Source organism: Loxodonta africana, chromosome 6, assembly GCF_030014295.1.
Source record: "Loxodonta africana isolate mLoxAfr1 chromosome 6, mLoxAfr1.hap2, whole genome shotgun sequence".
NCBI lineage: Eukaryota > Metazoa > Chordata > Mammalia > Proboscidea > Elephantidae > Loxodonta > Loxodonta africana.
In genome coordinates this window covers 18,118,380-18,146,154 of record NC_087347.1, presented here as the reverse complement: position 1 = coordinate 18,146,154, position 27,775 = coordinate 18,118,380, and the positions used below count along the sequence as shown (strand labels likewise).

Below are 27,775 nucleotides of genomic sequence, written 5' to 3'. Positions count from 1 at the left end.
AACAGAGCGGGAGAAAAATGCAGAAGAAAGTTCTAACTCACACACACATACACACACACACATGTACACACACACACATACACACACAAAGAGACTTACTAGTGTGACATAGACTGGAGAAACCTCAAGACTATGGCCCCTGGATACTCTTTTAACTCGGTACCTAAAATTAATCAAAACATTTATATTTGCATGTTATTAATAGCCTTTATTGAAAAGAATAAGTGTGGATGAAAGAAATTGTTCTGCAAAACATAGATTGTATAGCTTCCATCCCCATGGCAACCAACTGAATGTTTGCACCTGGTACTCCAGGGTAGTTATTTCTTGTGTGCTGGATGATCTACTCCTCCTCAAGGTCACCAAGAAAGGAGGAACGAGATGACCTTCTATGAAATCAGAACCAACTTAAATCCTACAGAGAGGGATTGCTCTAATTTCAGCCTTGCAGGACATTTTACATTTGAGCGATAAAGTGGGAGTCCAGATTTCAGGTTCTGTTGCTCTTATTTTTCAGAGAGATCTATTGTTTCAGCCATTTTTGTAGAATTCGGAAGATTTTTTCTCGTGCTTGAATTAGTTCAGCTGAATCAGTATCCTTTTGTTTGTATATATCTGCACAATGTACTGCACCTAAAAAGGAAAAGATAAATGTCAGAACACTTACATACCAAGCATCCAAGGACCAAGTGTCCTTAACCCCCAGCTACATGTTAGAACCGCTTTGAAACCTGCTCAAAGAAACCAATACCTGACCCCCATCCTTCAGAGGTTCTAATTTAATTAGTCTGGGGTGGGGATGGGTATCAGTAACTTTCAAAAGCTGGTTAAAAGGTGATTAAAATGTGCAGCCATAATTAAGAAAGAGAATTAGTTTACTCATATAATGGGCTTCGAATCCAAGAAGTAAGCTTTTTTGTAGATTAAAGAATGGTAAATATATGATATTTATTCAAGAGAGTTACTGTTGAAGTCTATGTAATCCTCTTGTGCTACAAATTAATGAATGTGTCTGGGAATGATTAAGGTAGTAGATTTAGAGAATAATGCTTTTAGTTTCCTTTTTGTTCAATTCAAATGTAATGTAACTTAAGTTCCACCTGAGGAAGTTACACTGTCTGAATCTCAGTGAGTCTCCTTTTAGAAACTTCTCCCAGCGGTCTACCGCAGTTGCAGTGTGCAGCTCCAAGAATCGGTTGTTCAATATTCAGACATTCTGCAAGCTGGCTGTTACACAGAAAGCTTGAAATTGGTCTTGATGGGAGTATTTACACCATGGAAATCAGCAGATACTAAAAAATCAGTGCTTTTTTTTTTTTTTTCCTTAAGAAGAATGGATTGATAAACATATAACATGTAAGTATAAGATGAAACAGACAAAATTTGATGGGGACTTAAATATTTGTCAAACCCTTACTTTTGCAGATGTGGAAACTACATCTCAGAGAGTTTAAGTGGCTTGTCAAGAAAATTGCTAAGGATTGGACCCAGATCACCAGAAGGTCTGTCACACGCTGAATTATGTAGCAAAAGCTGTCAAATGTGAGCTCAGGGTTTACAAATAAGCATCCAACCACAACAAAAACATAACGAAATGGAACAAAATATTTGCCTTAGAGTCCAACTCATGGTGACCCCATATGTTTCAGAGTAGAACTGTGCTCCATAAGGTTTTCAATGGCATGATCTTTGGAAAGCAGATGACCAGGCCTTTCTTCTGAGGCACCACCAACCTTTCAGTTAGTAGTTAAACATGTAACCATGTGCGCCATTCAGGGATTCCAAGCATCCATCCTTCAGGCATTATTTATTTTAGGGGTGAGATGTATTTGCTACTACCCAAATATTCCTTGCTGTCCAGTCGATTCCGATTAATTGTAATCCTTTTGGAAAGAGTAGAACTGCCCCATAGGGTTTCCAAGGCTGTAATCTTAAACAAACAGACAACCACATCTTTGCCTGCAGAGTGACTGGTGGGTTTGAATGCGAGACTTTTGGTTAGCAGCTGAGTGTTTAACCATTGCACCACCAGAACTGCTTGTTTTCTTTTAGGAAACTAAAATTATGTAATAACTATGGCACCTCCAGATAGTGGAGTACTATTCACCCATTGAAAAAACAATAAGAAAGACTTCTATGTACTCAGATGGAAGGATCTCCAGTGTATATTGGTAAGAGAAACAGGGAAGGTGTTGGATACCGTATATATTATGCTACCTTTTTTTGCAAAGTGATAAGAATATATATGATTATATTTGCCAGAAGCAGAATCCCTGGTGGCATCATGGTTAAAGCACTTGGCTGCTAACCAAATGTGGGAAGTTTGAAACCACCAGCCATTCTGCTGGAAAATGATGTGCAGTCTGCTTCCATAAAGATTTTAGCCTTGAAAACATTTTGAAGAATTCCTACTCTGTCCTAAAGGTCAATATGAGTTGGAATCAAATTGTCAGCAGTGAGCTTATTTTTTTTCATTTTGATTTGAAAAAAAAGAAAAACCAGAAAGATGAACAAGGAATTAATAGAGATGGCTCCCTAACAGTTTGGAGAGAAAACAGGGTAGGAAAGATAAGACTTCTGTCTGTAGAGAAATAAGCAAAGCCCATCACGACTGACAGATGGTTACAAACTATGGAGTTTCCTATAAACATACACAATTTTCACCGAATTTCAAGTTAAGATGAGGTAACACCATGACTGTGATGAGATCAGGTAGAAATAAGACACACAGTAATCACATGTGAGCATAGACAAAAACAATGACATCCTGCAACCATAGGAGTCCTGGGTGATGCAAACTGTTAAGTACTGGGCTACTAACTGAGAGATTGGCCGTTCAAATCCACCCAGAAATGCCTTGGAGGAAAGAAATGGCCGTCTATGTACAGAAGATCACAGCCATTAAAAACCCTATGGCCCACAGCAGTACTCTGAAACACCCGGGGTCAACATGATTGGAAGCCAGAACTGGCTACTTTTATACAACAAAAGTAACAACCTATCCTTTTCTCCAGGCTGACATGTGTAGCTACTGCTGTCCTACCTTTACAACTGTATCCCCACTTTGTTCCTCCTCCCACCTAAATAAAAATTATGATTCTCGATCATTGAGTTGCCTTAACTGACTTAGAGCATTTAATTTTGACCAATGGTCAAATTTGAACATGACACAATATGAAATGGTAGTTCTGATGCATACTGAAAGTATGAATATCCAAGAATACATAATGAAGTTCAAAAGAAAAAGTAGGTTATTATACCAACTTGATTTTATTATCTAACATAATGGGTCATAAAACTTAGTGTTTTCAATGAGCACAAAACACTAAGTGAATACAAGACCAATTAGAAATAGGATAATAAGAGATGTGAAAATGGAAGTGAAGTGGAAAAGGCATATTTATCTACAAAATTTGTTTCCGTATTTCAAATTCTCCTCTAGTTATAAATAAGTGGCTTTTTTTTTTTTTTTTGCTAATGTGAAGAACCTGAAGGTAAGACTTTGAACTTCTTGCTGGGTTCTCTTAACTTTGTTTTTATAATTTTATAACTTTTCATTCAGCACATAATCTCTGAATATCAGCCGTAGAGTAGGCTCCATGGATTCAAAAATGAATAGGATCCAGTCACAGCGATCAGGGAGATTGACTCCTAGAGGGTGAATCCTAAACTTCCCCTTTGCTTTCTCAATTCTGCCTAGATATCTGTGACCTGGGAAAGCTTTCTGTGTAGTTACTTGATCAATATCTGTCTCACATGTATGATTAGTAGCTCCTAGGAGCAGTGATTCTGTGCACCCTTATCCCCCTAATGTCCAGCTCAGCATCTGACACAAGTAGACCTTCCATAAATACTTTTAAATGAATGAATTTGAGCACTCCATCTTACTAAGTTCTGTGAAAAATAAGGATCTGCAATAGCTTTCTCAGGCTTTTGAGGTCTTTTTGAAATCATAAGCACTTCTATCTCCAAAAAACTTGGAAGGTGGGTGGCACAATGTTTAAAGGACAAAACTTCCAGTGAGACTCCTTGGCTTTGAATACTGGTCCTACCACTTTTAACACTGGGAGTTTTAGCCTGGTTGTCTTAAGTTCTGTGTGAGTACTTTGGTGGTAACATCAGAAAGGTTGGAGGTTCAAACTCACCCAGAGGTGTCTCAGAAGAAAGGCCTGACTATCTCTCCGAAATAAATCAGTGATTTAAAAGTCTATGGAGCATAGTTCTACTCTGACACACTTGGGGTGATAAGGAGTTGGGATCAACTAGATGACAACAGCTTTATTATATTTATGGTCTATTTTCTCATCTGCAAAATGTGAAATGTGTTAACAATTACCCTTGACTGTAAGAAGGATATAATGAGATTACACATGTAAAGTGTGACCTGCAGCGTTCAATATGGTAGCCACCATGAGCTACATGAGGCTATCTTGTTGTTGTTACATGCCGCTGACAAAGTTTTGACTCATGGTGACTCCATGTACAACAGAAAGTAACACTGCCCCTTCCTGCCCCATCTTCACAACTGTTGTAATGTTTTAGCCTACTGTTGCAGACACTGTGTCAGTTCATCTTGCGAAGGGTCATCCTCTCTTTTGCTGACCCTCTACCAAGAATGATGTCCTTCTCTACAGACTGGTCCCTCCTGATAACATGTCCAAAGTATGTAAGACAAAGTCCCACCATATTCGCTCCTAATTAGAATTCTGGCTATACTTCTCCAAGACAGATTTGCTCATTCTTCTGGCACTCCAAGGTATATTCAACACTATTTGACAACAACGTAATTCAAAGGCAGGGATTCTTCTTAAGTCTTCCTTATTCATTGTCCAGCTTTCACATGTATAAGAGGCAATTTAAAACACCATAGCTTGGATCAGACAAGACTTAGTCCTTAAAAAGAAAGCTATGCTTTTTGACACTTTAGAGAGATTTTGCGGTAGATTTGCCCAATCCAATACACCATTTGATTTCTTGACTTCTACAACTTTGGATGGTGATAATGGATCAAAGCGTAATGAAATTCTACACAACCTCTAACTTTACTCCACTTGTCAGGATGTTGCTTATTGGTCCAATTGTGAGTTTTATTTATGTTGAGGTACAGTCCATACAGAAGGCTGTGGTCTTTGATCTTTATCAGTAAATGCTTCAAATTTTCTTCACTTTCAGCAAGCAAGGTTGTATCATCTACACATCGCAGTTTGTTACTGAGTCTTTCTCCAATACTTATGCCCCATTCTTCATATAGTCCAAGTGTGGGTATAGATTACTTGAAATATGGCTCATCCAAATTGACATGTGCCTTAAGTAAGATACACCCTGGATTTTCAGTGCTTCATATAAAAAATGTAAAAATCATATTACCTATCCTCTTATATTGATTATATATTGAAATGAAAATATTTTGTATATATTGTGCTAAAAAAATATTCTCAAAGTTGACTTCATTTCTGTGTGTGTGTGTTTGTATTTACTTGAAAATTTTATATGTTCTTCAAATGTATAGTTCAAATTATGCTCTTATTAAATAGCACTGGAATAAACTAGCCCTGGTGGTGCAGTGATTAAAGTGAACGGCTGTTAAACAAATGGTCAGAGGTTTGAACTACTAGTGGCACCATGGATGAAAGATGTGACAGTCTGGTTCCATAAAGATTTACAGCTTTGAAAACTCTCTAGGGCAGTTTTACTCTGTCCCGTATGGTTGCTGTAAGTCAGAATAGACTTGATAGCAATGGGTTTGTTTTGTTTTTGGTTTAGATAAAAATGAAATTAGGTTCATTCAAAAATAAGTAGGGTTAACCATTAATTCAGAAGTAGAATACAAAAGATTTGTGTTCGTTTGGTAAAATAATTCTATGCGTAAGAAAGGTTGTTAGTGCCCTTGGTATACTGTGGTTGCCTATTCCAAGTTATTTAAGTATTCTCCCTCAGGGTTATGAATCAGTAAGCGATTTTTACATGTCAGGCTCTATAGTAAATATTTTATACTTACCATCTTATTGAATAATATAGCCCTATAATTTGTGAATCCACCACGTGTGAGTCAGTTTGTCATACTGTGGTGGCTTGCATGTTATTAAGACTCTGGAAGTTATGCCACAGATATTTATAATACTAGCAGGGTCACCCATGCAGGAGAGGTTTCAATGGAGCTTCCAGAGTATGACAAGAAAGAAAGGACTGATGATCTATTTCTAAAAAGTAGCCAATGAAATCTCTATGGATCACAATAGAGTTATTGTCTGATATAGTACTGGAAGATGAGTCCCCTAGATTGGAAGACAACACTACACTCAAGCATGCCAGTAATCATAATGCTTCTTTTGTACATGGCATTGTTATGAATTGGAGCCTAATCGATGGCAACTAGCCATAAAGTTTGTGATTAACTTATGTAATGTGTAATACATAACATATTTTATTTCAAGACAAACTTCATGATTTCTATTGCGGCATTTTACATCACCTACTCTTGAATTTTTTTTTTTTTTTACTCTTGAATATGAAAGAAATGGCAGTGAAAGCAAGTATGCAGGAATTGTATGTTCCCATGTCATAGCAATATTGAGTACCTTCTGCCTGGGTATATCCATGGGATTGTGCCTTAGATGTGAACATTGTCTGATACGTCCTGGTGGGGAAAGGGCAAGGATACCATCAGAAAACTAGAAAATCTCCTAAAGTCTGATGTTCCTGGAAGCAACCCAGAAAAACACTGACCCTTTAAACCTTAAAGCTCCTGACCTGCTCTCATGAAATAAAAGTTTGCTTAAATCATGTTTCTTCTCATTTGTCTTCATTAAGGGATTGAAAATATTCTCCCAACTATCTCCATGACATTTTAATTAATCTCTAAAAGAACTGCAATTTTCCATTAAGTTGTGATCTCATCCTTGATATCTATGCAGAGGTAAGAAAAGGGCAAGAGCCATCTATCAGTCTTGTCCCTGTTGGGATCACATTTATGCTGTGTCCTCTTTACAATAAGAAGAACAGGCATGAGACTGTCTTGCTACTGAATTTGTAGTCACCAAGCCAAAAGGAGCAAAACAATTAGGAACTTTGGATAAGGCATTACCCTCCCCACCAAGAATTTATGTTAGAATCTCATCTCTGGGAGATACCATAGCGATAGTGCTTTCTGTTTTCATTACAAAAGCAAAATGACCTCGTCCACCTTCTTATAAGATAGACTTTCAGGCACAAATTGACTACTAGCTTCATACACACTATCACATACACTCATGCATACACACACAATGTGAATGAGAGAACTTTGGGTTAGCTGGAGAGAGAATAGATGAAGGATACTGCTTAGATGTCTTTTGAATTATTCCAGGAGAAGATACAGAGAAGTTTAAGATCCAGGTAGCAGGAACTTGACAGTGTTTCTGATTTGGGTTGGATAATTGTAAGAATGGTAACTCCAACCCAGCAATTTTCTCAAATTCCTGCCACTAAGACTATAAACCTACTGTGTTTTCCCTCATACTTAAGCTATTTGCTCCATTTACAGCAGAGCCACCTTTGAAGGTAGGTCCTCCATGTCTTGCCGAACCCTTTCCTTTCTTGACTTCCCTTTAGTGTGACATCTTTCTCCTTAATCCTATTCCATTCAACAGCAGCTATTTTTTTTTCTCTTCCACTTCTCACAGTCAAGGTGTTTAAGCTTCCTGTTTGTTTCTTCACCTCCTCTATTTCAGTGTGCTTTATCCTTACTTCTACTGACTCATCCAGAATAACACTCAATGAGAGAGGTCAAGGCCACTAAATCCAATGACATTTTTAATCATTCTCATATTAAATTTTGAGGTCGTTTAAGTTGAAAATCAAGGTGAAGTCTTTGCTAAATGTCACATTAGCATAATAAATAGTGAATTTTAATTTGCAATGAAAATACATATTTTATCCAATACTGTATAGAGATTATTGGGATTATGTTAAAACTAATTTCAGTAACTTCAGCTGGTAAAATGGGTCGCATTGAAAATGGTGTGATCCTAGTAAGGTTACTAATCTTAGAACCAAAGCTGTTGTGCTTGTGAACATTGATTTATCTAGTGTTCAGAGCCCTTAGACAAAACAACTTGTTTTAATGAGCAATTACATTCACAAAAGAAAATGACCTCATGTCACTTGATTATATGAAACCACATACACTTCTTATATAACAACAACAAAAAAAAGGAGAATAGTACTCAAATGGTTAATTTTATAGGCACATTAGATGTCCATGCTACTTAGCACTTTTTAATGTGTTCTATTTGGATGCCAGCCAGAAGTCGAAATACTAAAACCTAGTGAAGACTAAATGACCTACTTATCACCTGCTTAGAATAATTGTTTTTGTCACTAACAACATCAAAAGCAATTTATTAAGTTTATTGATAGCTGTAATCAAGTCTCTCCCAAACTCATGGAAACCCCATACACAACAGAACTAAATGCTTCCTGGTCTTGAGCTATTCCTGTGATTGGTTGCAGAGCAAACCATTGTGATCTCTAGGGCTTTCATTGGCTGATTTCTATAAGGAGATCATTTTAATCTGGAAGCTCCATTGAAACATGTACATCATGATACACACAAGCCTCTAATGACAGACTGGAAGTAGCTGTTCATAAAGTGTATTGTCAGGGAATCCAAACCTGTTTTCCCACAATAAAGGCAAGAATTCAACCACTGAACCACTTTAGCCTCCTTCATTTATTATGACATGCTGACATATTTCATCCTATTTAGAGGTCTTTGACTATTCACAATGTGTTACCTTTAATGAAGACAGCAGGCAAATCTTTACTGATATCCTTTGTAATTCCCAGAGGGTGCCAAGGATCAAAGGAACCATTGGGAAAGATGATTTTGCTTCCCGTCACATTGAAGCCACCATAGTACGCATTGGTGGACATAACACCCGTGTTCAGTGAATCATTATTGAATTTAGGGCCAAATAAATCAGAACATTGTTGAACAAAATAACTGCAAAGAAAATGAGACAAAATTTTAGGTGCTGGAGATCTGGGTTGAGGAATGTAGGAAAGCCATCTATGGGAAGAGTGTAGTGTTATTTATTTAGTTGTTTTGTTTTCCCCTGAGAATCTGAGTTACTTAAAATAGCTAAAGAAGGAAATGTATCTATTCATCTAGCTAGCTGTCTAGCTATCTGTCCGAGTCCAGCCTTTCCTTCTATGAGGTCATTGATTTCGTAAATACACAGGAATGTGGCCAACAAAGTACTTGTTATCGGACCCTTGGTCAACTCAATGTACCATCCTGGGGAGGAGGCTATAGAAACCACAGGCTGCTGTTTTCTGGACTCCACCCAGGGCTTCAAAACAAAAAAGCAGAAAACCCTGTTCTTTGCCTTCCCAAGTCCATACTTGAACTTGGATTAGTAACCGCTGTGGAAGGAAGAAACTGAATACATAGCCTGCCAGCCTGATAAAGAAAAGACTACAGATGCAGTGAAAGTGAGAGACTACCTCCAAAGGAGAGAGGCAGGCCCCAAGAGCTACTGGAACCCACTCAGTTCTAGCTGTTCTAGCCTGAGGGTTTAGAACATCAAAGAGAGACTAAAGAAAGGAACCAATGAAAAGGAAGATATCCCCTCCTGTGTCCTAGGATCCTAGGATCAAAAGTGATATGCAAGGGAACAAAGGGCTGAAAATGTAGTTGGCCTTCTCTCTGCACTGGTGGAATAGACACCAAAAGAAATGAGGCTACAGTACGTATTTACCCCAATGCAGGTAACTTCACCATAGACATCACTCTTAAAAATTCTGGTTCATTTAATGCACTTGACATAGACTAAGTCCTAGCTCCTTTCCTCATTAGGGAATTTGAGCCTTGGACTTTGATAAGAGAAAATATAGGCTTCATGTCAGGAATCATATTTTGCTCTACAAACCCAGTAAATATAAACAAAAGATCACAAAATAATGAAAATAAAGTTTACTAAGGCTTATCTGTCTTTCTTCATACAACTAGCAAACCTTCACTAACCAAAATTCAAAAGAGATGGAGAACTTGATTTCCTTAGTTGCAACTTTGCTTTCTCCCATATCCTTTAACTGGAATTTTCAATAAACACAAAAAGTACATTCTTGGTTAAAAAGTATTAGATAAAATGACCTTCCAATGCCAGCAAGTGAGACTGAAGCTACTAGTTTGTTATTCTTATTCATTGTATAAAACCTATAGAGTGTTTCGTGGCAGCTACTAGTTAAGTAAGATTTGGAAATCTGAGATTTGGTTCTACATATCTTATTGGAATTATTTTTGGTTTCTCCAACTTTCATTCAAAATATTTCTACCTTGTTTTATCAACCCTAAATTAGCCTATTTGATCAATTTAAGTGTGGGGAAAAAAAAAAAAAGGAAGAAAAAAACCTGCAATCATGGTTTCTGGTAACAAACAGAAGTCAAAGCAGAATCTTTACCTGAGAGGCAACCCAGTGAAGGGCTGGTTCTTCGAATCCGTGGTGAAAAAGAAGCCAAATTCAGTGCAAGACTGGTAGAAGTATTGCCTGACTAGAAAGTAAAAGATCAGTTGATTTAAACAGAAATGATAGTTTTGTCAATTACCAAATAAAAAGCTTAAAAGATTTCAGTACACAAATTTACATGGTGCTTGTGACATTCTAAAACACATTTGATCTCATCATTATTAATATTCTTAGTCATATCCAACATTACCAAAGCAAGACCTGAAACTATGTCCAGTGAGAAAAAGATTCTGACAAGGTCCCCACATGCTTCTGAAGTAATCCTATCTTTTTCCCTCAGGACCTTCTTTATGAGCACCTCGATTCTGTGCTTCTTTCCACCCTGGATTTCCAGCTTCTACTGGAACACACTCCATTCTATCTGGATCTGCCTCTAGTTAACTCCCCTTCAGTATGTCACAGTCTTTTCTCCAGGAAGTTTCTTGATGGAAGGGTGCACACTCAAAGCCCCTGTGCCTCAGCATCCCCACCTCTTCAGTCATGCTATGACTACAACTTCTCCCCAAGAGATCACCAATATTGGTGGGATGATATAGATCTACTCATCAATTTGTGGATAATAACTGAGATGTTCAGTTCATTTACAGACTAGCAGCTGTGTCAAGGATTCACACGTGTTTGATCAATTTACTTCAAAATATTCAGAACTATTCATACTACAAATAGCTTGACGTTGTAGTTATATTGGATGTCAAACAGGCTAATGATAGAGAGAGGGTCCCTGGGTGGTGCAAACAATTTTTACTCGACTACTAACTTACAGGTTGGCAATTTGAACCCACCCAGCACTGCTATGCAAGAAAGACTTGGTGATCTGGTCCTATAAAGATTACAGCCAAGAAAACCTATGGTACATTTCTGTTCTGTAACACTTGGGGTTGCCATGAATTGAAATTGACTGGATGGCAACAGATTAGGTCATTTCAGAGTGCAACCACATTTGGAGAACTACTCTATATAGAATTTGAAGTGGTGTGAAGTATTTTGTTGGGACCAGTGATGTTAGATTAGTGTTGAAAAGTACTAAGGGTCACCTTTCTGTGTTCTGCTTCTTGCAATCCTAAGTATTTAGAATTTCTAAATCTTTTACTAAAGTGTCTTATCTTTGTATGTCCAGCTCCTCGACTCATTCACGTTCTGATCCCATCTTTGAGGAAACTCTTTAGCTCTGGTTATTTTGTCACTTTCCATTTTCACTAGATAACACTTTACCTTTTGTAGGATTGTGGTGGTTGATGGAAGAGTTCAAGAGGGTTTGCAATTTCTGTCTGTAATTTGCAGCAAAGCAAGGCGAATATTTATGCTTGAATATTAAATGTATAATTCTAACGTATCTATAGTATGGTGAACCCAGTGAGGTGTTAGCCATAATGTCACAAAGTTCATCCATGGTGAATGAAAGCTGTTCTCCCTGCAAAAATCAAGATTCCAATTATCCTTAAGACAGTGTACTTGGGATGGCTTTCAGCTCCAAATGGAAATGAGCTACAAAATTATTTTCATGCTTTAAGTGGCTGCTTTCAATTTAAATGAGTTACATATGGTCTTTGGTGACTTGACCTAGCTAAATCTATTGCACCAATATCACTTGGTTTGTATAATGTACTGTAAGTAAGATGCTAATATTGGATAAAGGTGGAGAAAGGAATATGAGACTTTTCAGTATACTTTTTGTAATTCCTTGTGAGTCCATAATTAGTTCAAAATAAAAAGGTATAAAAAAATCAGTGCAAGTCATGAACTGATTTATCCCCTTTTTCTACCAGATTTCTGTCCTTACTTACTCTTTTTGGCAGTTAACATGGCTAGGTTGGAACAGGGTTACCTGGGGGTGAGGCTACCTTGGTTATGTACCCCAGTATTTGGACATGTCCCTTAATCCCTGGCATCCCTCAAAAATAAACTTTCCCTAACCTCCCAAAAAAGTTGTGATTTTTCTAGATATATCAAAATTCACAAGTTTTCCATTTCAAAATTTGTCTTACTCCATGACTCAGTGGATCAAAAGAGTTAGAAATGTTATCATCTTCATATTCTCATGTTCTTTTAAATTTCCTGCTTCTAATAGTTATTCAAAGTATTGAAATTCACCATGTCTTTTTCTTCAGTCCACACAAGACATAATTTCATTTTTTTCTATTTGCTTATAGTTCTTACTATCAAATAGGTCAGACTCAGAGTAATCCTACTTAATGGGACAGCTTTCTGAAATTTTGGAAATGAAATATTTTATTGAAATAGTAGTATTTTGTCCTACAGTGTATTCATTATTCCATTGTTTAAAGAGTTTCCAAGTGTATTTAGAATAAAAGATGATTAAGATGAGGAAGTTGTAGCATATTATAATTCCATACCTGACATGTATCACCATTTAGTTTGATTCTCAGAATGGAAGCTTGTATGTATTGTTTGAATTTCTAAAAATATACCCACACCATGTGTGTCTTTCTCTACAATGAATTTATGACACCAAAAAAAAAAAATTTTTTTTTTTTAGACAACTAGTGAATACCTACGTGAGCTTTTCTTTCTTTCTCCATATGTTCTCCCCCCTTTCTTTCTTCACTTTTTTACCTTATGGTTCTTTTCATTCCTATTATGCTGAACAGCAACCTCAACGGGAAAAATCAAACGTTCTAGAAAATAGGCTTTGTCCATTGCTGAGTAAGTTTTAGCAGGTTTGCATAACCTAGGGGAAAGAAAACAGAAAAACAGAAGTGAAGTTCCATTTCACTTCAGCACCAAAACTCAAATGTAGAAAATAACCCAAAATGAATTAATACTAGATTTCTTCAGACCATTTATACTGTGGAAGGAGAAATATAGTTCTTACTTTCAGTTTTCAAAATATGTCTATGAAAATAATTCCATCCAACATTTATGTAACAATACTGTTATCAGAATGCTTTCATTTAAATCAATACATTGGATCACAAAAACCCTGTGAGCATTCTGAGACAGTGGTTATTGTTGAAAATCTAAGATTGAAGAAGACCCATTTTTTTTTATTTTATTTTGCTTTAAGTGAAAGTTTACAAATCAAGACACTCTCATACAAAAATTTACATACACCTTGCCATACACTCATAATTGCTATCTCTCAATGACACAGCACAGTTCTTCCCTTCACTGTCTCTACTCGTGTCCATTCGGGTAGCTTCTGGCCCCCTCCGCCCTCTTATCCCCCCTCCGGACAGGAGATGCCAACATAGTCTCATGAGTCCACTTGATCCAAGAAGCTCTTTCTTCACTATTTTCATTTTCCATTCCCTATTCCAGTCCAATCTCTGTCTGAAGAATTGACTTTGGGAATGGTTCCTGTCCTGGGCTAACAGAAGGTGAGGGGATCATGGTTTCTGCGGTTCCTCCAGCCCCAGGCTGACCATTAAATCTGGTCTTTTTATGAGTATTTGGGGTCTGCATCCCACTGCTCTCCTGCTCCCTCAGGTTTCTCCGTTGAGTTCCCTGTCAGGGCAGTCATTTGTTGTGGCCAGGCACCATCTAGTTCTTCTGGTCTCATGTTGATGTAGTCTCTGGTTTATGTGGTCCTTTCTGTCTCTTAGGCTCATAATTACCTTGTGTCTTCGGTGTTCTTCATTCTTCCTGGCTCCAGGTGAGTTGAGACCAATCTGTGCATCTTAGATGGCCGCTTGCTAGTGTTTAAGGCCCCAGACGCCACTCTCCAAAGTGGGATACAGAATGTTTTCTTAATAGATTTTATTATGCCAATTGACTTAGATGTCCCCTGAAACCATGGCAGAAGACTCATTTTTTAAGGAATATGTCTCTATAATATATAATAACTTGAGATTAAAATGATATTTGATGTCTCCCCAATCACACTGACTAACAATATACATATATTGATCCCATTTCTACACTACACACACAGTACATATTAACGGGTAATTAACTGAAATAGAGATGCAGAGGAATTCTAAGGTTATAGGGAAGACTCACAAGGATTATCCATTTTGCCTCTGACACTTTATTCTGTCTAACCCAATCATACATCTCAAGCCTGCTAACCCATTACACCCTGGACCTAGTCCTTTGAACTCTTCTTTGCTTGTCTGAGAACATTTGGCTTCATAGCACTGGCCTCCATCACATCTCTAATCCAAAGACGTTCTGTTTACAAGTAAACTATTGCACTTGAACCTTGGCCTTTCCCTGCGGCTATTACCACGGCACAGAGTTCTGAAGGAATTCTTCCCCCAGCTCCGGCCTTTTGAAAAGAGCCATATGTCTAAGCCCATCTCTTCTGTTAGTAATAGCAGGAGACATATTGCCCAACAGTGTGGGTATATTTTGAAGGAAGAAGAAAGGTCTAAGTGTCAGAATCCTAGTAAACATACAGTGAGGACTGGAAGCTCCTACTTGTGCATAAGGGATGACCAAAGCTCGATGACTTATTTTTTATGTCAAAGAAATTTATGTCAAAGAAGAATGAACAGGAGGAGGCGGCTGCCTGATGTGGGTCTTGTACATCCAGATTCAGTACAAATGAATTTCAATCTAAGAATTAAAGTGAGATTTGTAGTTCTCCATGAGCAAAGGGAAGGGGAAGACAACACTCATAATGTGTCACTCATCTCACAAAAGCAGGCCTGTGGCACAATGTTCAAGATCATGACTGCTAACTGAAAAATTCAAAGGCTCAAACTCACGCTGCTCTTCATAAGAAAATCTCCGGCAATTTGTTCTCTTAAAGATTGCATCCCAGCAAAGGAGAATGAAGAACACCAAACACACAAGGAATATATTAGCCCAAGAGACAGAAAGGACCACATAAACCAGAGACTCCATCAGCCTGAGACCAAATAACTAGATGGTGCCCGGCTACCACAAATGACCAACCTGACAGGGAACACAACATATGGTCCCTGAGGGAGCAGGAGAAAACTAGGGTGCAGAACTCAAATTCTATTAAAAAGACCAGACTTTATGTTCTGACTAGAACTGGAGGAACCCTAGAAGATATGGCCCCCAGACTCTCTAAGCCCAGAATTAAAACCATTCCCTAAGACAACTCTTCAGACAAAGATTAGACTTGACTATAACACAAAAAATGATACTCATGAAGAGCCTGCTTCTTAGCTCAAGTAGATACATGATACTAAATGGGCAGCTCCTGTCCAGAGGTGAGATGAGAAGGCAGAAAGTGATAGGAGCTGGTTGAATGAACATGTAAAATCTGGGGTGAAAAGGACGAGTGTGCTGTCACATTACAGGGAGAGCAACTAGGGTCACGTAACAATGTGTGTATACATTTTTGTATAAGAAACTTACTTGAGCTGTAAACTTTCACTTAAAGGACATTATTAATTAAAACAAAAAAAATTGCATCCCAGGAAACCCTAAAGGACAGTGCTCTCTGTCCTATAGGATTACCATAATTAGGAACTGATTTGATAGCACACAAAGACAACAATCTCCCAAATAGAAGAAACCTGGAAAAGGAGTGGGTTCTTCCTTTTTAAATAAAGCATTTTGAGGGAAGGATGAGAGGTCATGCATCCTAAGATGATAACCTTCCCAAGTAGCAGAAATCCTCAGAGACTATATGTCTCCTGATGAGAATTCTATTACTTTGGGACCACTGACAGACCCAGGATAGATGATTAGTTTGTCCATAGTCTGTTCCCCCACCTTCTGAAAGTCTCCCCAGCAAACATACAGAATTGTGCCAAAGATCAAGACACATTAATGGAAAAAAAAAAAGAGAGAAAAACTTCCCTCTCATCTTCTGTCGGACAAGCCAAACACCAGTTCACAAATTATCACCAAGTATTGTAGTAAGGAGATCACAACTGTGAAACGTTCATGGGTTATAAATCTGAACTCCCATCAGAACTATCACATTTTCCCAGGAAAATGAGTCTACTCACTCACGTAGAAGTTTATATAGTTTCAGGATTCCAGGAAAGTAGTTTTGGAATTTTTGTATAACTAAATTGCCTTGAAAAAGGTTAAAATTCAGTAGAAAAACAGGAAATCCTTAGGGTGAAATTTAGAATACTTAAAAAAAAATGGGTTAATTGAAAGCAAAATAGGAATTAAAAAATGAAAGCCAAGTATAATAGATTTAGTAAAATAGCAAAATCACATTGGGCCCCACTTTAAATGGAAAAGTAACCATGGAAAGTTAAATGGTACTTGAGGAAGAAATAGAAAGACTCCAAAGGGTGAGGTGGGGATTGAGGCATAAAGCTACCCTTTATGAAATAAATACAGAATGAATATGAAGAAGCTGCATTGACTATGAAAAGAACCAAAATACAAACTAAAATTGCAAGAAGAAACTTAGTCACTACCCAAGACGGCACATGTAGATAACAGGTAATGCTGATAAAATCAGAAAAATAAAACCAGAAATAAGATGCAAATTGCAGGACAAAGCCATGTAATAAGTTATTTAAATACAGGAAGAATTATAGACAAATTGTCGGGATAAATGGCAAGAAAAATCCCATAAAAACTAACAACTGAATGAGGATAGAGATTTAAAATTTCCTAGCAGTCAATTTTAACAATAATGACTATATTGCTAACATATCATTATAACACACAATGTTCAATGGCCTGATCATGAAATTTCATATTCATTCCTTCATTCATTGGTTCAACAGTAATTGTCTACTATTTTAGTGGGCATCTTAAATTGTCAATCCACATAAAGTACTTCGTAAATACTGTCTGTTAATTTTTTGATTGTTGTCAGAGATTTCTGCTTATACAGTATCCGGTCTCCCAGTACTGGTAAAAGAATCCCTTTTTTATCTTTGGAAATCATTCTCATTCTACTTTTAACCCATGTGGGTCAAGAGGGACTTAAATCTACTCTTAGTTTCTGGAATGTCTCCTGACCATGACTAAGGCAGTCAGGACACCATGCTTCTAAGCTAAGGTGGTGGATTCATGGGTTAGCCCCTGTCTAAATAAGATCTAAAAATTCGGTTTCCAATAATGACAGTATAATGAGAGAAAAAAGAGCTATCTGCTGGTTGGACTGCAAAAATACACACACTCAGTTCTGACTGTAACAGATAATTTTTAGTTATCAAATATCATCATTCCAAAATATTTAGAAGCATCTCTCAAGAACCCTCCACTTTGCTCTAAGCATAACGGGTACTCAGAGAAAAATAGAACTGCTAATAATAAAAAACAGCAGAAGCAAATAAGGAATAGAGGCAATACTTGACATTATATTTTTATCATGGAGCTCTGTATAGAGACCTCGTTTTATCTTGAACTTGCAAATGCACACTTGATGGTCTCTTCTGCAGTTAACCCCTGACCTTACTCTGACCCATGATATTGAGTTTTTCCATTGTCTCCACAGATGTAATCGATTTGATTCCTGTGTATTCCATCTGGTGAGGTCCATGCATGGAGTCGCTGTTTATGTTGGTGAAAAAAGGTATTTGTGATGAAAAAGTTCTTGGTCTTGCAAAATTCTATCATGCAATCTCCAGCACCATTTCTATCACCAAGCCCTATTTTCCAACTACCCATTCTTTGTTTCCAACTTTTGCATTCCTATCACCAGTAATTATCAATAGATTCGATTGCAAGTTCGATCATTTTCAGACTGCAGAAGTTTTTAAAAATCTTCATTTTCTTCATTTTTGGCCTTAGTGGTTGGTGCATAAATTTGAATAATAATCATATTAATTGGTCTTCCTTTCAGGCATATGGATATTCTCCTATCACTGACAACATTGTACTTCAGTATAGATCTTGAAATGTGCTTTTTGCTGATGAATTCAATGCCATTCCTCTTCAAGTTGTCATTCGCAGCATAGTAGACCATATGATTGTCTGATTCAAAATGGCCAATAGCAGTCCATTTCAGCTCACTAATGCCTAAGATATTGATGTTTATATGTTCCATTTCATTTTTGACTATTTCCTGTTTTCAGTCTCATACTTGATACATTACATTTCATATTCTGATCATTAATGTACTTTTGTAGCTATTTATTTTAATTTTTGCTCATATGCAAGTTCAAGTTAAAGGTGAAGAAAATTAGAACAAGTCGACTAGAGCCAAAGTATGATCCGGAGTATATACCACCTAAATTTATATATCATCTCAAGAACAGGTTTGACATATTGAACAGTAATGACCGAAGACCAGAAGAGTTATGTAATGGCAGTACAGATATCATATATGAAGATGGCAAAAGGTCATTAAAAAGGCAGGAAAGAAAGACCAAAACAGATGTTACAGGAGACTCTGAAACTTGCTCTTGAAAGTTGAGGAGCTAAAGCAAAAGAAGATTGATGATGTAAATAATTAAACAGAAGATTTCAAAGGGCAGCTTGAGAAGATGAAGTAAAGTATCATAATCACAAGTCCAAAGAGCTGGAGATAGAAAACCAAAAGAAAGAACATGCTAGATATTTCCCAAGCTGAAAGACCTGAAGAAAAAATTCAAGCCTCTAGTTGCAACAGTGAAGGCTCCTATGGATAAAATATTAAATGACTCAGGAAACATAAAAAAAGATGGAAGGAATACACAGAGTCATTATGCCAAAAAGGATTGTTTGACATTCAATCATATCAAGAGGTAGCATGTGATCAGATACAGGTGGTACTGAAGGAAGAAGTCCAAGCTGCTCTGAAGGTATTGTAGAAAGACAAGTCTCCAGGAATTGACGGAATATCAATTGAGATGTTTCAAAACACGGATGTAACAGTGGTAGTGCACACTCTTCTCTGTCAAAAAAATTTGGAAGACAGCTACCTGGCCAATTAACTGGAAGAGATTCATATTTATTATTACCCCCAAGAAAGGTGATCCAACAGAATGTGGAAGTTATTGAACAATACCATTAATATCATATGAAAGTAAAATTTTGCTGACAATCATTCAAAAGCGGCTGGAGCAGTATATCCACAGAGAACTGCCAGAAATACAGGCCCGATTTGCAAGAATACATAGAACCAAGGAAATAATTGCTGATGTCAGATGGATCTTAGCTGAAAGCAGAGAATAACAAAAATTTGTGTTTATTGACTACACAGAAGTATGAGACTGTGTGGATTAAAAAAACAATTATGGAAAACATAGGGAAGGACAAGGATTCCAGAACACTTAATTGTGCTCAGGAGGAACCTCTACACAGATCAAGAGACGGTTGTTTGGACATAACAAGGGGATACTGTGTGATTTATAGTCAGAAAAGTATTGCAAAAGTATTTGGACATAATAAGGGGTTACTGCGTGGTTTAAAGACAAAAATGTTTTGCATCCGGGTTCTATCTTTTCACCATACCTATTCAATCTGTATGCTCAGCAAATAATCTGAGAAGCTGGACTCTATGAAGAAGAACGGGGCATCAGGATTGGTGGAAGACTCATTAACAACCTGCATTATGCAGATGACACATTAATGCTTACTGAAAGTGAAGAGGACATAAAGCACTTACTAATGAAGATCAAAGACCACAGCCTTCAATAAGGATTACACTTCAACATAAATAAAACAAAACAAAACAAAACTCACAACTGGACCAATAAGCAACATCATGGTAAATGGAGAACAGGTTGAATATGCCAAGGATTTCATTTTACTTGGATCCACAAGCAACACCCATGGAAACAACAGTCAAGGAATCAAAAGATGCATTGCATTGGCAAATCCACTGCACAAGATGTCTTTAGAGTGTTGAAAGCAAAGATGTCATCTTGAAGACTAAGGTGCACCCAATCCAAGCCATGGAAATTTCAATCACATTATACGGATGTGAAAGCTGTACGATGAACAAGGAAGACAGAAAAGAATTGATGGCTTTGAATTGTGGCATTTATGAAGAATATTGAATATTTGTGGACTGCCAAAAAAGAAACAAATCTGTCTTGGAAGAAGTTCAGCCAGAGTGCTCCTTAGAAGCAAGGATGGCGAGACTAAGTCTTACATACTTTGTACGTATTGTCAGGAGACATCTGTCACTGGAGGGCATCATGCTTGGTAAAGTACAGGGTCAACGAAAAAGAGGAGGGCCCTCAACGAGATGGATTGACACAGTGGTTGCAACGATGGGCTCAAGCACAACAATGATTTTAGGCATGGTACACTACTGGGCAGCTTTTCTTCTTTTATGCATAGGTCAACTATGAGTCAGAAATGACTCTATGGAACCTAACAACAACAACAAGAACATATAGAGACCATCTGGCAATATATGTTGACAACAGTTTACAAAGACAATACTAGAGTGATTGGTCTTTCTGGAATTAAAACTTAATTCTTGAAAAGATTTTGTAAAAATAATGGGATCTAACTAAATATATCACACATATAAAAAGCCAAAACCAAACCCGTTGCCATCCAGTAGATTCCAATTCATCATCACCCTACAGGAAAGAGTAGAACTTCCCCATATGATTTCTATGGAGCGCCTGGTGGATTCGAACTTCTGACCTTTTGATTAGCAGCCAAACTCTTAACCATTACCACGGTTTCCATTCCATGTATAAGAGATCAGAAAAGTTTCCTAAATTGTTATTTAGACCACTTTTAATAGTCCACAAATTCTTATTACCTCTCAACTTCAAACAAAAGATCTATAAGAATTTAAGAAATCTAGTTGTGTGTCTTTTCTGCATGTTTGCTGCCATTAATCTACAATTAAATTAATATTATTCAATTCCTACTTTAGCTAACAATATATTTATGTACTTGGGAGAAAAGAGACTTAGCCAACTTAACTCATTGTAATAAAAATTCCAAGAAACTGACTAGCTTTCAGTTTTTAAAAATATAATAAAAATAAGATATTTAAGTATCCTAGATTTCCCAACTTATTTAGGAAATATTCAAAGAGCAATGTGAAACATAAAATGTTTCTGAATGATTTTAAAGGCACAAGATATTTGGAGCATAAAACTGGTAATGCACATTACAGTTAACTTTTTTTTCTGAATCTATGTGTGGTCTGAGGTAAATTAGAACCCATATAAAAATCACTTAAATGGAAGGAGAGAAAAGAGAACAGTTCAAATGACCACATCTTATCATTAGCAGAAATCTCTCAGGAATACTTGACAATTCACACATTTCCTCTGGCGAAGGTATTTACTCCCACTGCAGCAGTATCTCTTAACCACTGCACAATCAGGGCTCCAATTTCCACTTAGGAGGATTAAATGCCCTCAAATAGAATTCACATCAGATCAGAAACCATCTGCAAATATTTCTCTAAATCTAACTGTTTCAATCAGACAATTATATGGTCTACTATGCCAGATAAGACAAATTGAAGAGGATTGGCATTGCATTCATCATCAAAAAGAATATTTCAATATCTATTCTGAAATACAATATTGTCAGTGATAGGATAATATCCATATGCCTACAAGGAAGAAGAGTTAATACCAGTTACATACCAACAACTAAGGACAATTAAATTGAAGATTTTTAACAACTTCTGCAGTCTGAAATTTATGGAATATGCAATCAAGATGCACTGATAATCACTGGAGATTTTAATCCAAGAGTTGGAAACAAAAAAAGAAGGATCCATAGTTAGAAAACATTACTTTGGTGATAGAAATGATGCCAGAGATACATGATAGAACTTTGTAAGACCAACGACTTCTTCACTGCAAATTTGTTTTTTTCAACAACATAAATAGCTGCTATACACATAGACCACACCAGTTGGAATATACAGGAATCATATCGACTAGATCTTTGGAAAGAGACACATGGAAAAGCTCAACATCATCAATCAGAACAAGGTCAGGGGCTAACAGCAAAACAGACCATCAATTGCTCATTTGCAAGTTCAGATTGAAGCTGAATAAAACTAGACAGAGTCCACAAGAGTCAAAGTATGAACTTGAATACACCCCACCTGAATTTAGAGACCATCTCAAGAATAGATTTGACAATTTAACACCAATGACTGGAAACCAAACTATTTGTGGAATGAGTAAAGGCATCATACATGACGAAAGCAAGAGGTCATTAAAATTATAGAAAAGACTAAAATGGATGTCAAAAGAGACTGGAACTTGCTTTTGAAAGTTAAGTAGCTAAAGCAAACGGGAGAAATGATAAAGCAAAAAAGCTAAGCAGAAAATTTCAAAGAGCAGATCTGGAAGACAAAGTAAAGTATTATAATGACATGTCCAAAGACCTGGAGTTAGAAACCAAAATGGAAAAAGATGCTTGGCATTTCTGAAGCTGAAAGAACTGAAGAAAAATATTCAAGTCTTGAGTTGAAATATTGAAAGATTCTATGAGGAAAATATTAAATGATGCAGAAAGCATCAAAAGAAGATGGAAGTAATACATAGAGTCGCTATATACCAAAAAGAATTGGTGGACAGTCAACCATTTCAGGAGGTAGCGTATAATCAGGAACTGATGACACTGAAGGAAGAGGTCCAAGCTGCATTGAAGGAATTGGTGAAAAAACAAGCTCCAGGAATTGACGAAATACCAATTTAGTTGTTTTAACAAACGGATGCAGTGTTGGAAGTACACACTCATCTATGCCAGAAATTTGGAAGAGAGCTACATGTCCAATCAATTGAAAAAGATCCATATTTATGACTTTCCCAAGGAAGGGGCTCTAACCAAACGCAGAAATTATTGAACAATATTATTAACATCACACATAAGTAAAATTTCACCGATGATCATTTAAAAGCAATTGCAGCAGTACGTCGACAGGGAACTGTCTGAAATTAAAGCTGGATTCAGAAAAGTACATGGAATCAGGGATATCATTGTTAATGTCAGCTGGATCCTGGCTGAAAGCAAAAAATACCATAAAGATGTTTACCTGTTTCATGTATCATGAAAACTATTTTGAACCTGTGGATCTTAACAAATTCTGGATAACATTGCAAAGAATGGGAATTCCGGAACACATAATTCAGCTGATGCGGAACTTGTACATTGACAAAGAGGCAGTGGTTTGAAGAGAACAATTGGATACTTCATGGCTGAAAATCAGGAAAGGTGTTTCTTAAGGTTGTGTCCTTTCACTATACTTATTCAATGTGTATGCTGAGCGAATAATCTGAAAAACCGGACTATATGAAGAAGAGCATGGCATCAGGATTGGAGGGAGACTCATTTAACAACATGTTTTATGCAGATAACACAACCTTGCTTGCTGAAATTGAAGAGGACTTGAAGCACTTACTGATAAATATCAAAGACTACAGCCTCAGTATGGATTATGCCTTAGTATAAAGAATACAAAAATTTGTACAACTGGACCAGTAAGCAACATCTTGATAAATGGAGAAAAGATTGAAGTTGTCAAGAATTTCATTTTGCTTGGATCCACAATCAACACACATGAAGCAACAGTCAAGAAATCAAAGGACACTCTAAATTGGGCAAATCTGATGTAAAAGACCTTTTTAAAGTTTTGAAAAGCAAAAGTGTCACCTTGAGGACTAAGGTCCACCTGACCGAAGCCATGGTGTTTTCAATTGCCTCATGCACATGTGAAAGCTGGGCAAGATTAAGGAGCACCAAAGAAGATTTGACACTTTTGAATTATGGTGTTGATGAAGAATATTGAATATACCATGAACTGCTAAAAAAAATAAAATGAACGTGTTTGTCTTGAAAAATATATTGCCAAATTGCTCCTTAGAAGCAAGAATGGTGAGACTCTGTCTCACGTATTTTGGATCTGTTATCAGGAGGAATCAATCCCTGAAGAAGTACATCATGTTTGTAAAAGTAGGGGGTTAGTGAAAAAGAGGAAAACGCTCAAGGAGATGGATTGTTCCAATACTGCAAAAACACGGCTCTGGCATAACAAGAGGATGGCTAGGGAGCAGGCAGCTTTGCATTTCTTTGTGCACAGGATTGTCAGGAATTAGGGGCATAGCAAGAACAGCTAACAAGATAAAACAACACCCTCACTTCTCCAAGCCTCCCTGGCCTTGGCTTTATAACAAGGAGGAGAATAAGTGCTCCCTCACAGGATTATTATGGAGATGGCTTATTAGCACAATGCTAGGCACATAGATATTTCCTGTTATTTTAGTTAAGTGGTAGAATTTAATCAAAGGTTTATGATGGATAGAATCTGAGCAGGGTGAAAAGAAAGAAGGATCCAGAATGGGGAGCAACATGTGAACAAACCAGAGGCAGAAATGAGATGCAGTGTAGAGAATACCTCTACCAAAATTTTCAATCTTTTTTACCGATTGTACTAAGAAAATACGAAACTTATATAATGAATATTTTGTGTATTAACCAGAGGAAGAATATAGATCCTCAGTCCTGTTCCCTTCGAGATTCTTATTCACTAGGCCTAGAGAGAGACCTATAGGTGGATAAGAGTCTGAATTGGGTTTAGGGAAATATAGCCAGAATGTTCCTTAGATTCAAGAGTGATGAGGCTTCATCTTGCTTAGCATGGACATGTCATCAGGAGGGACCAATCTCTTGAGAACAACACTATATTTGGTAAAGAAGAGGGTCAATAATAAAAAGGAAGACTCTCAAAAAGATGGTTTGATACAGTGACTGTAACAATGATTGTGAAGATGGCACAGCACCAGGTAATATTTAATTCTGTTATACATAGGGTCACTATGGCTCAGAACTGATTCTAAAAAAAAAAAAAAAATTTTTTTTTTTTTTTAGGCATCTTTTTTTTTTAATAATAACAACTAGGAGAGGCTCAGGAGCTGTACATGAAAAAAAAAAACAACACATTTGTGGGTCATGTAGGTTACCCTAAGCCTACTATTCAGAACACTCTAGCCATTCTATGAGTCTATGAAAACATATTTTAACATATTTGTTTGACCCTAACTTTTTTAAGTTTTAGTAACCCAAAAAATACTTCACCACTACCATGGAAATCTCAACTCCAGATCTTAAACAACAATAGTTTCCTTGTTTCTTGTTTTTGTTGTTGTTGCTGTTGCTGTTAGGTCCAGTTGGTTCTGAACATTTTCTACCCTATTTAAAACAGCATGAAACACTGCCCAATCCTGAGCCACCCTCACAACTGTTGTTATGCTTGAGTCTGCTGTTGCAGTCCTGTGTCATCCTATCTCATTGAGGGTATTCCTCTTTTTCACTGACCCTCTACTTACCCAAGCATGATGTCCTTCCCAGGGACTGGTCCCTCCTGATGACACATACAAAGTATGTGAGAGGAGTATTCTGGCTGTACTTCTTCCAAGACAGATTGGTTCATTCTTCTGCCAGTCCATGCTATAATCAGTATTCTTCACCAACACCAACGTTCAAGGACATCAATTTGTTTTCGATCTTCCTTCCTTATTGTCCAACTCTTGCTTACATGTGAGGCTTTTGAAAACACCATGTCTTGGGTCAGGAGTACCTTAGTCTTTAATGTGACACCTTTAATTTTTAACATTCTAAAGAAATCATTTGCAGGTAATATGCCCAATGCAATGAAGTGCAATGCATGTGTCTTAGTCATCTAGTGCTCCCGTAACAGAATACCACAGGTGGATGGCTTTAACAACGAGAAATATATTTCCTCATAGCAAAGTAGGCTAAAAGTCTAAATTCAAGGCGTCAGCTCCAAGGGAAGGGTTTCTCTCTCTATCGGCTCTGGAAGAAGGTTCTTGTCCTCAAGTCTTCCCATGGTAGAGGAGCTTCTCAGGCACAGGGACCCCAGCTCCAGAGGGCACACTCTGTTCTTGGTGCTGCTTTCTTGGTGGTATGTGGTCCCCAACTCTCTACTTGCTTCCTTTTCCTTTTATCTCTTGAAAGATAAAGAGTGGTGAGGGACACACCCCAGGGAATCTCCCTTTACCTTGGATCAGGGTGGTGACCAGTGTATGGGTGGTGTTACAATCCCACCCTAATCCTTTAATATAAAAATACAATCACAAATTGGGGGACAATCACAGGATACTGGAAATCATGGCCTAACCATATTGAGAGACACATTTTTGGGGGGACATAATTCAATCCATGACAGCTTGTAAGAAAATGACATAAATGATGTAACTTCAAGTAAATACCAGACTTTATTTAGACACAGACTCCCTCACAGTCAAATCAATCCACTTACTTGAAATCATTTGCAAGCTTACTGTAGTACACTGAAAGTTTCATCATCTTCGCAACTTGATCAAAAGCCTCTTTTATGGTTTGAAAACATTTGCTGTTATGAGTGGCCAGAGATCTTTGAACAACTTCAAGGTACTCTAAGAATAAGGAAAAAAAAAAAGAAAGATGCATTCAGTAATATTTAACTGTAACTTTTTATTAAATAGAGTTCTTTCAAGTTTGCAATTAGCTCCTTTTTAAGACAAAGTTAAGAAACTACAAAATTAACAGATTTTGTCAAAATGCCAAGAAAAGCCACTAGTAAACAGAGACTTATAACCATGCTCTGTAAATCCTGATCTATTAATGAACTGGGGCATGGTTTTACTCTTTAACCTAGGTAGGTAGAAAGATGCCTCAAATTTACACATTTCAGATTTTTTGAACCAAATGATATTCTATCAAGGGTACACAAACTTGAGCCGTTTATATTTGAAAAGTTCAAATATTTAAGGAGAATTATCAGTAATGTATCTCTTTTTTTTTTTGTTGAGGTGGGTTGTTCCCTTTTTGAAAGAGAAACTTAATTAAGTAGAAATTTTACATTTTATTCATTTTAATGGGAACATGTAGACAGAAGCCCAAATTGGCACTGAAGAATTTTTATCAACTTGGAAAAATCCTAATGCCATTAACTATATACAGTTTATCATAAAGTTTCTCACCACCTTCTCCTTCTTACTCTCGAACACCTGGCTCCATATGCAATTTTTTTTCTTCTTGAAACCTTTCAAGGGCTGCTTGAAAGGAGAACTTCTTCCCCAGGCTGCACTGCCATGGTGGTGGGATTCCTGGTTTTTGCTTTTTTGTTTTGTTTTATTTTTTCTGTTTTGTTTGTTGTTCTCTTTTTCTTTTTTGTGGCTTGGGAGCCCCTTCAAGCCAGGCTATACTGCGCGAGTTAGGAGCCACTTCCCTGGTCAGCTGAGCCACATCAGTGGAATCCCTAGGGGAAGTTCTTTTCTCTTTTTTCCTTTTTATCTTTCTTCATTTCTCAGTTCCTCATCTCTCCATACTTACATCCTTTTTCTGTTCACTGAATATCTAGTGCTGTGTGACATCTCTACCCCTTCTACTGATTCTACACTGCATTTCCTGGGAGTCACTTCCCTGGTGTGACATCTCTACCACTTCTAGTGATTCTACACTGCATTTCCTGGGAGTCACTTCTCTGGTCTCC

General features: G+C 37.2%; 1 protein-coding gene across 1 annotated transcript; it reads right to left on the bottom strand.

Annotated features, from left to right (window-relative positions):
* Positions 1-267: 267 nt before the first annotated feature.
* LOC100666391 (thymus-specific serine protease-like) lies at positions 268-26,619 on the bottom strand. Its single transcript, XM_003417893.2, has 6 exons — positions 26,561-26,619; positions 13,084-13,198; positions 11,722-11,920; positions 10,444-10,534; positions 8,775-8,983; positions 268-633 (listed from the first exon to the last, which is right to left on the bottom strand). Exons 1-6 carry the CDS (start codon positions 26,605-26,607, stop codon positions 524-526), a joined length of 771 nt encoding a protein of 256 aa, XP_003417941.2. The 5' UTR covers positions 26,608-26,619; the 3' UTR covers positions 268-523.
* Between the last annotated feature and the right edge of the window lie 1,156 nt (positions 26,620-27,775).

Bases quoted from the DNA above. Each gene is read 5' to 3' on its own strand.
- LOC100666391 (XM_003417893.2), bottom strand. From the start codon at position 26,607: ATGATGAAACTTTCAGTGTACTACAGTAAGCTTGCAAATGATTTCAA. The intron at 13,199-26,560 runs GTAAGTGGATTG...TCTTTCCCCTAG, and splicing joins AAGCTTGCAAATGATTTCAA to GTTATGCAAACCTGCTAAAA. The intron at 634-8,774 runs GTAACACATTGT...TTTCCTTTTTAG, and splicing joins GCCTGCTGTCTTCATTAAAG to GTGCAGTACATTGTGCAGAT.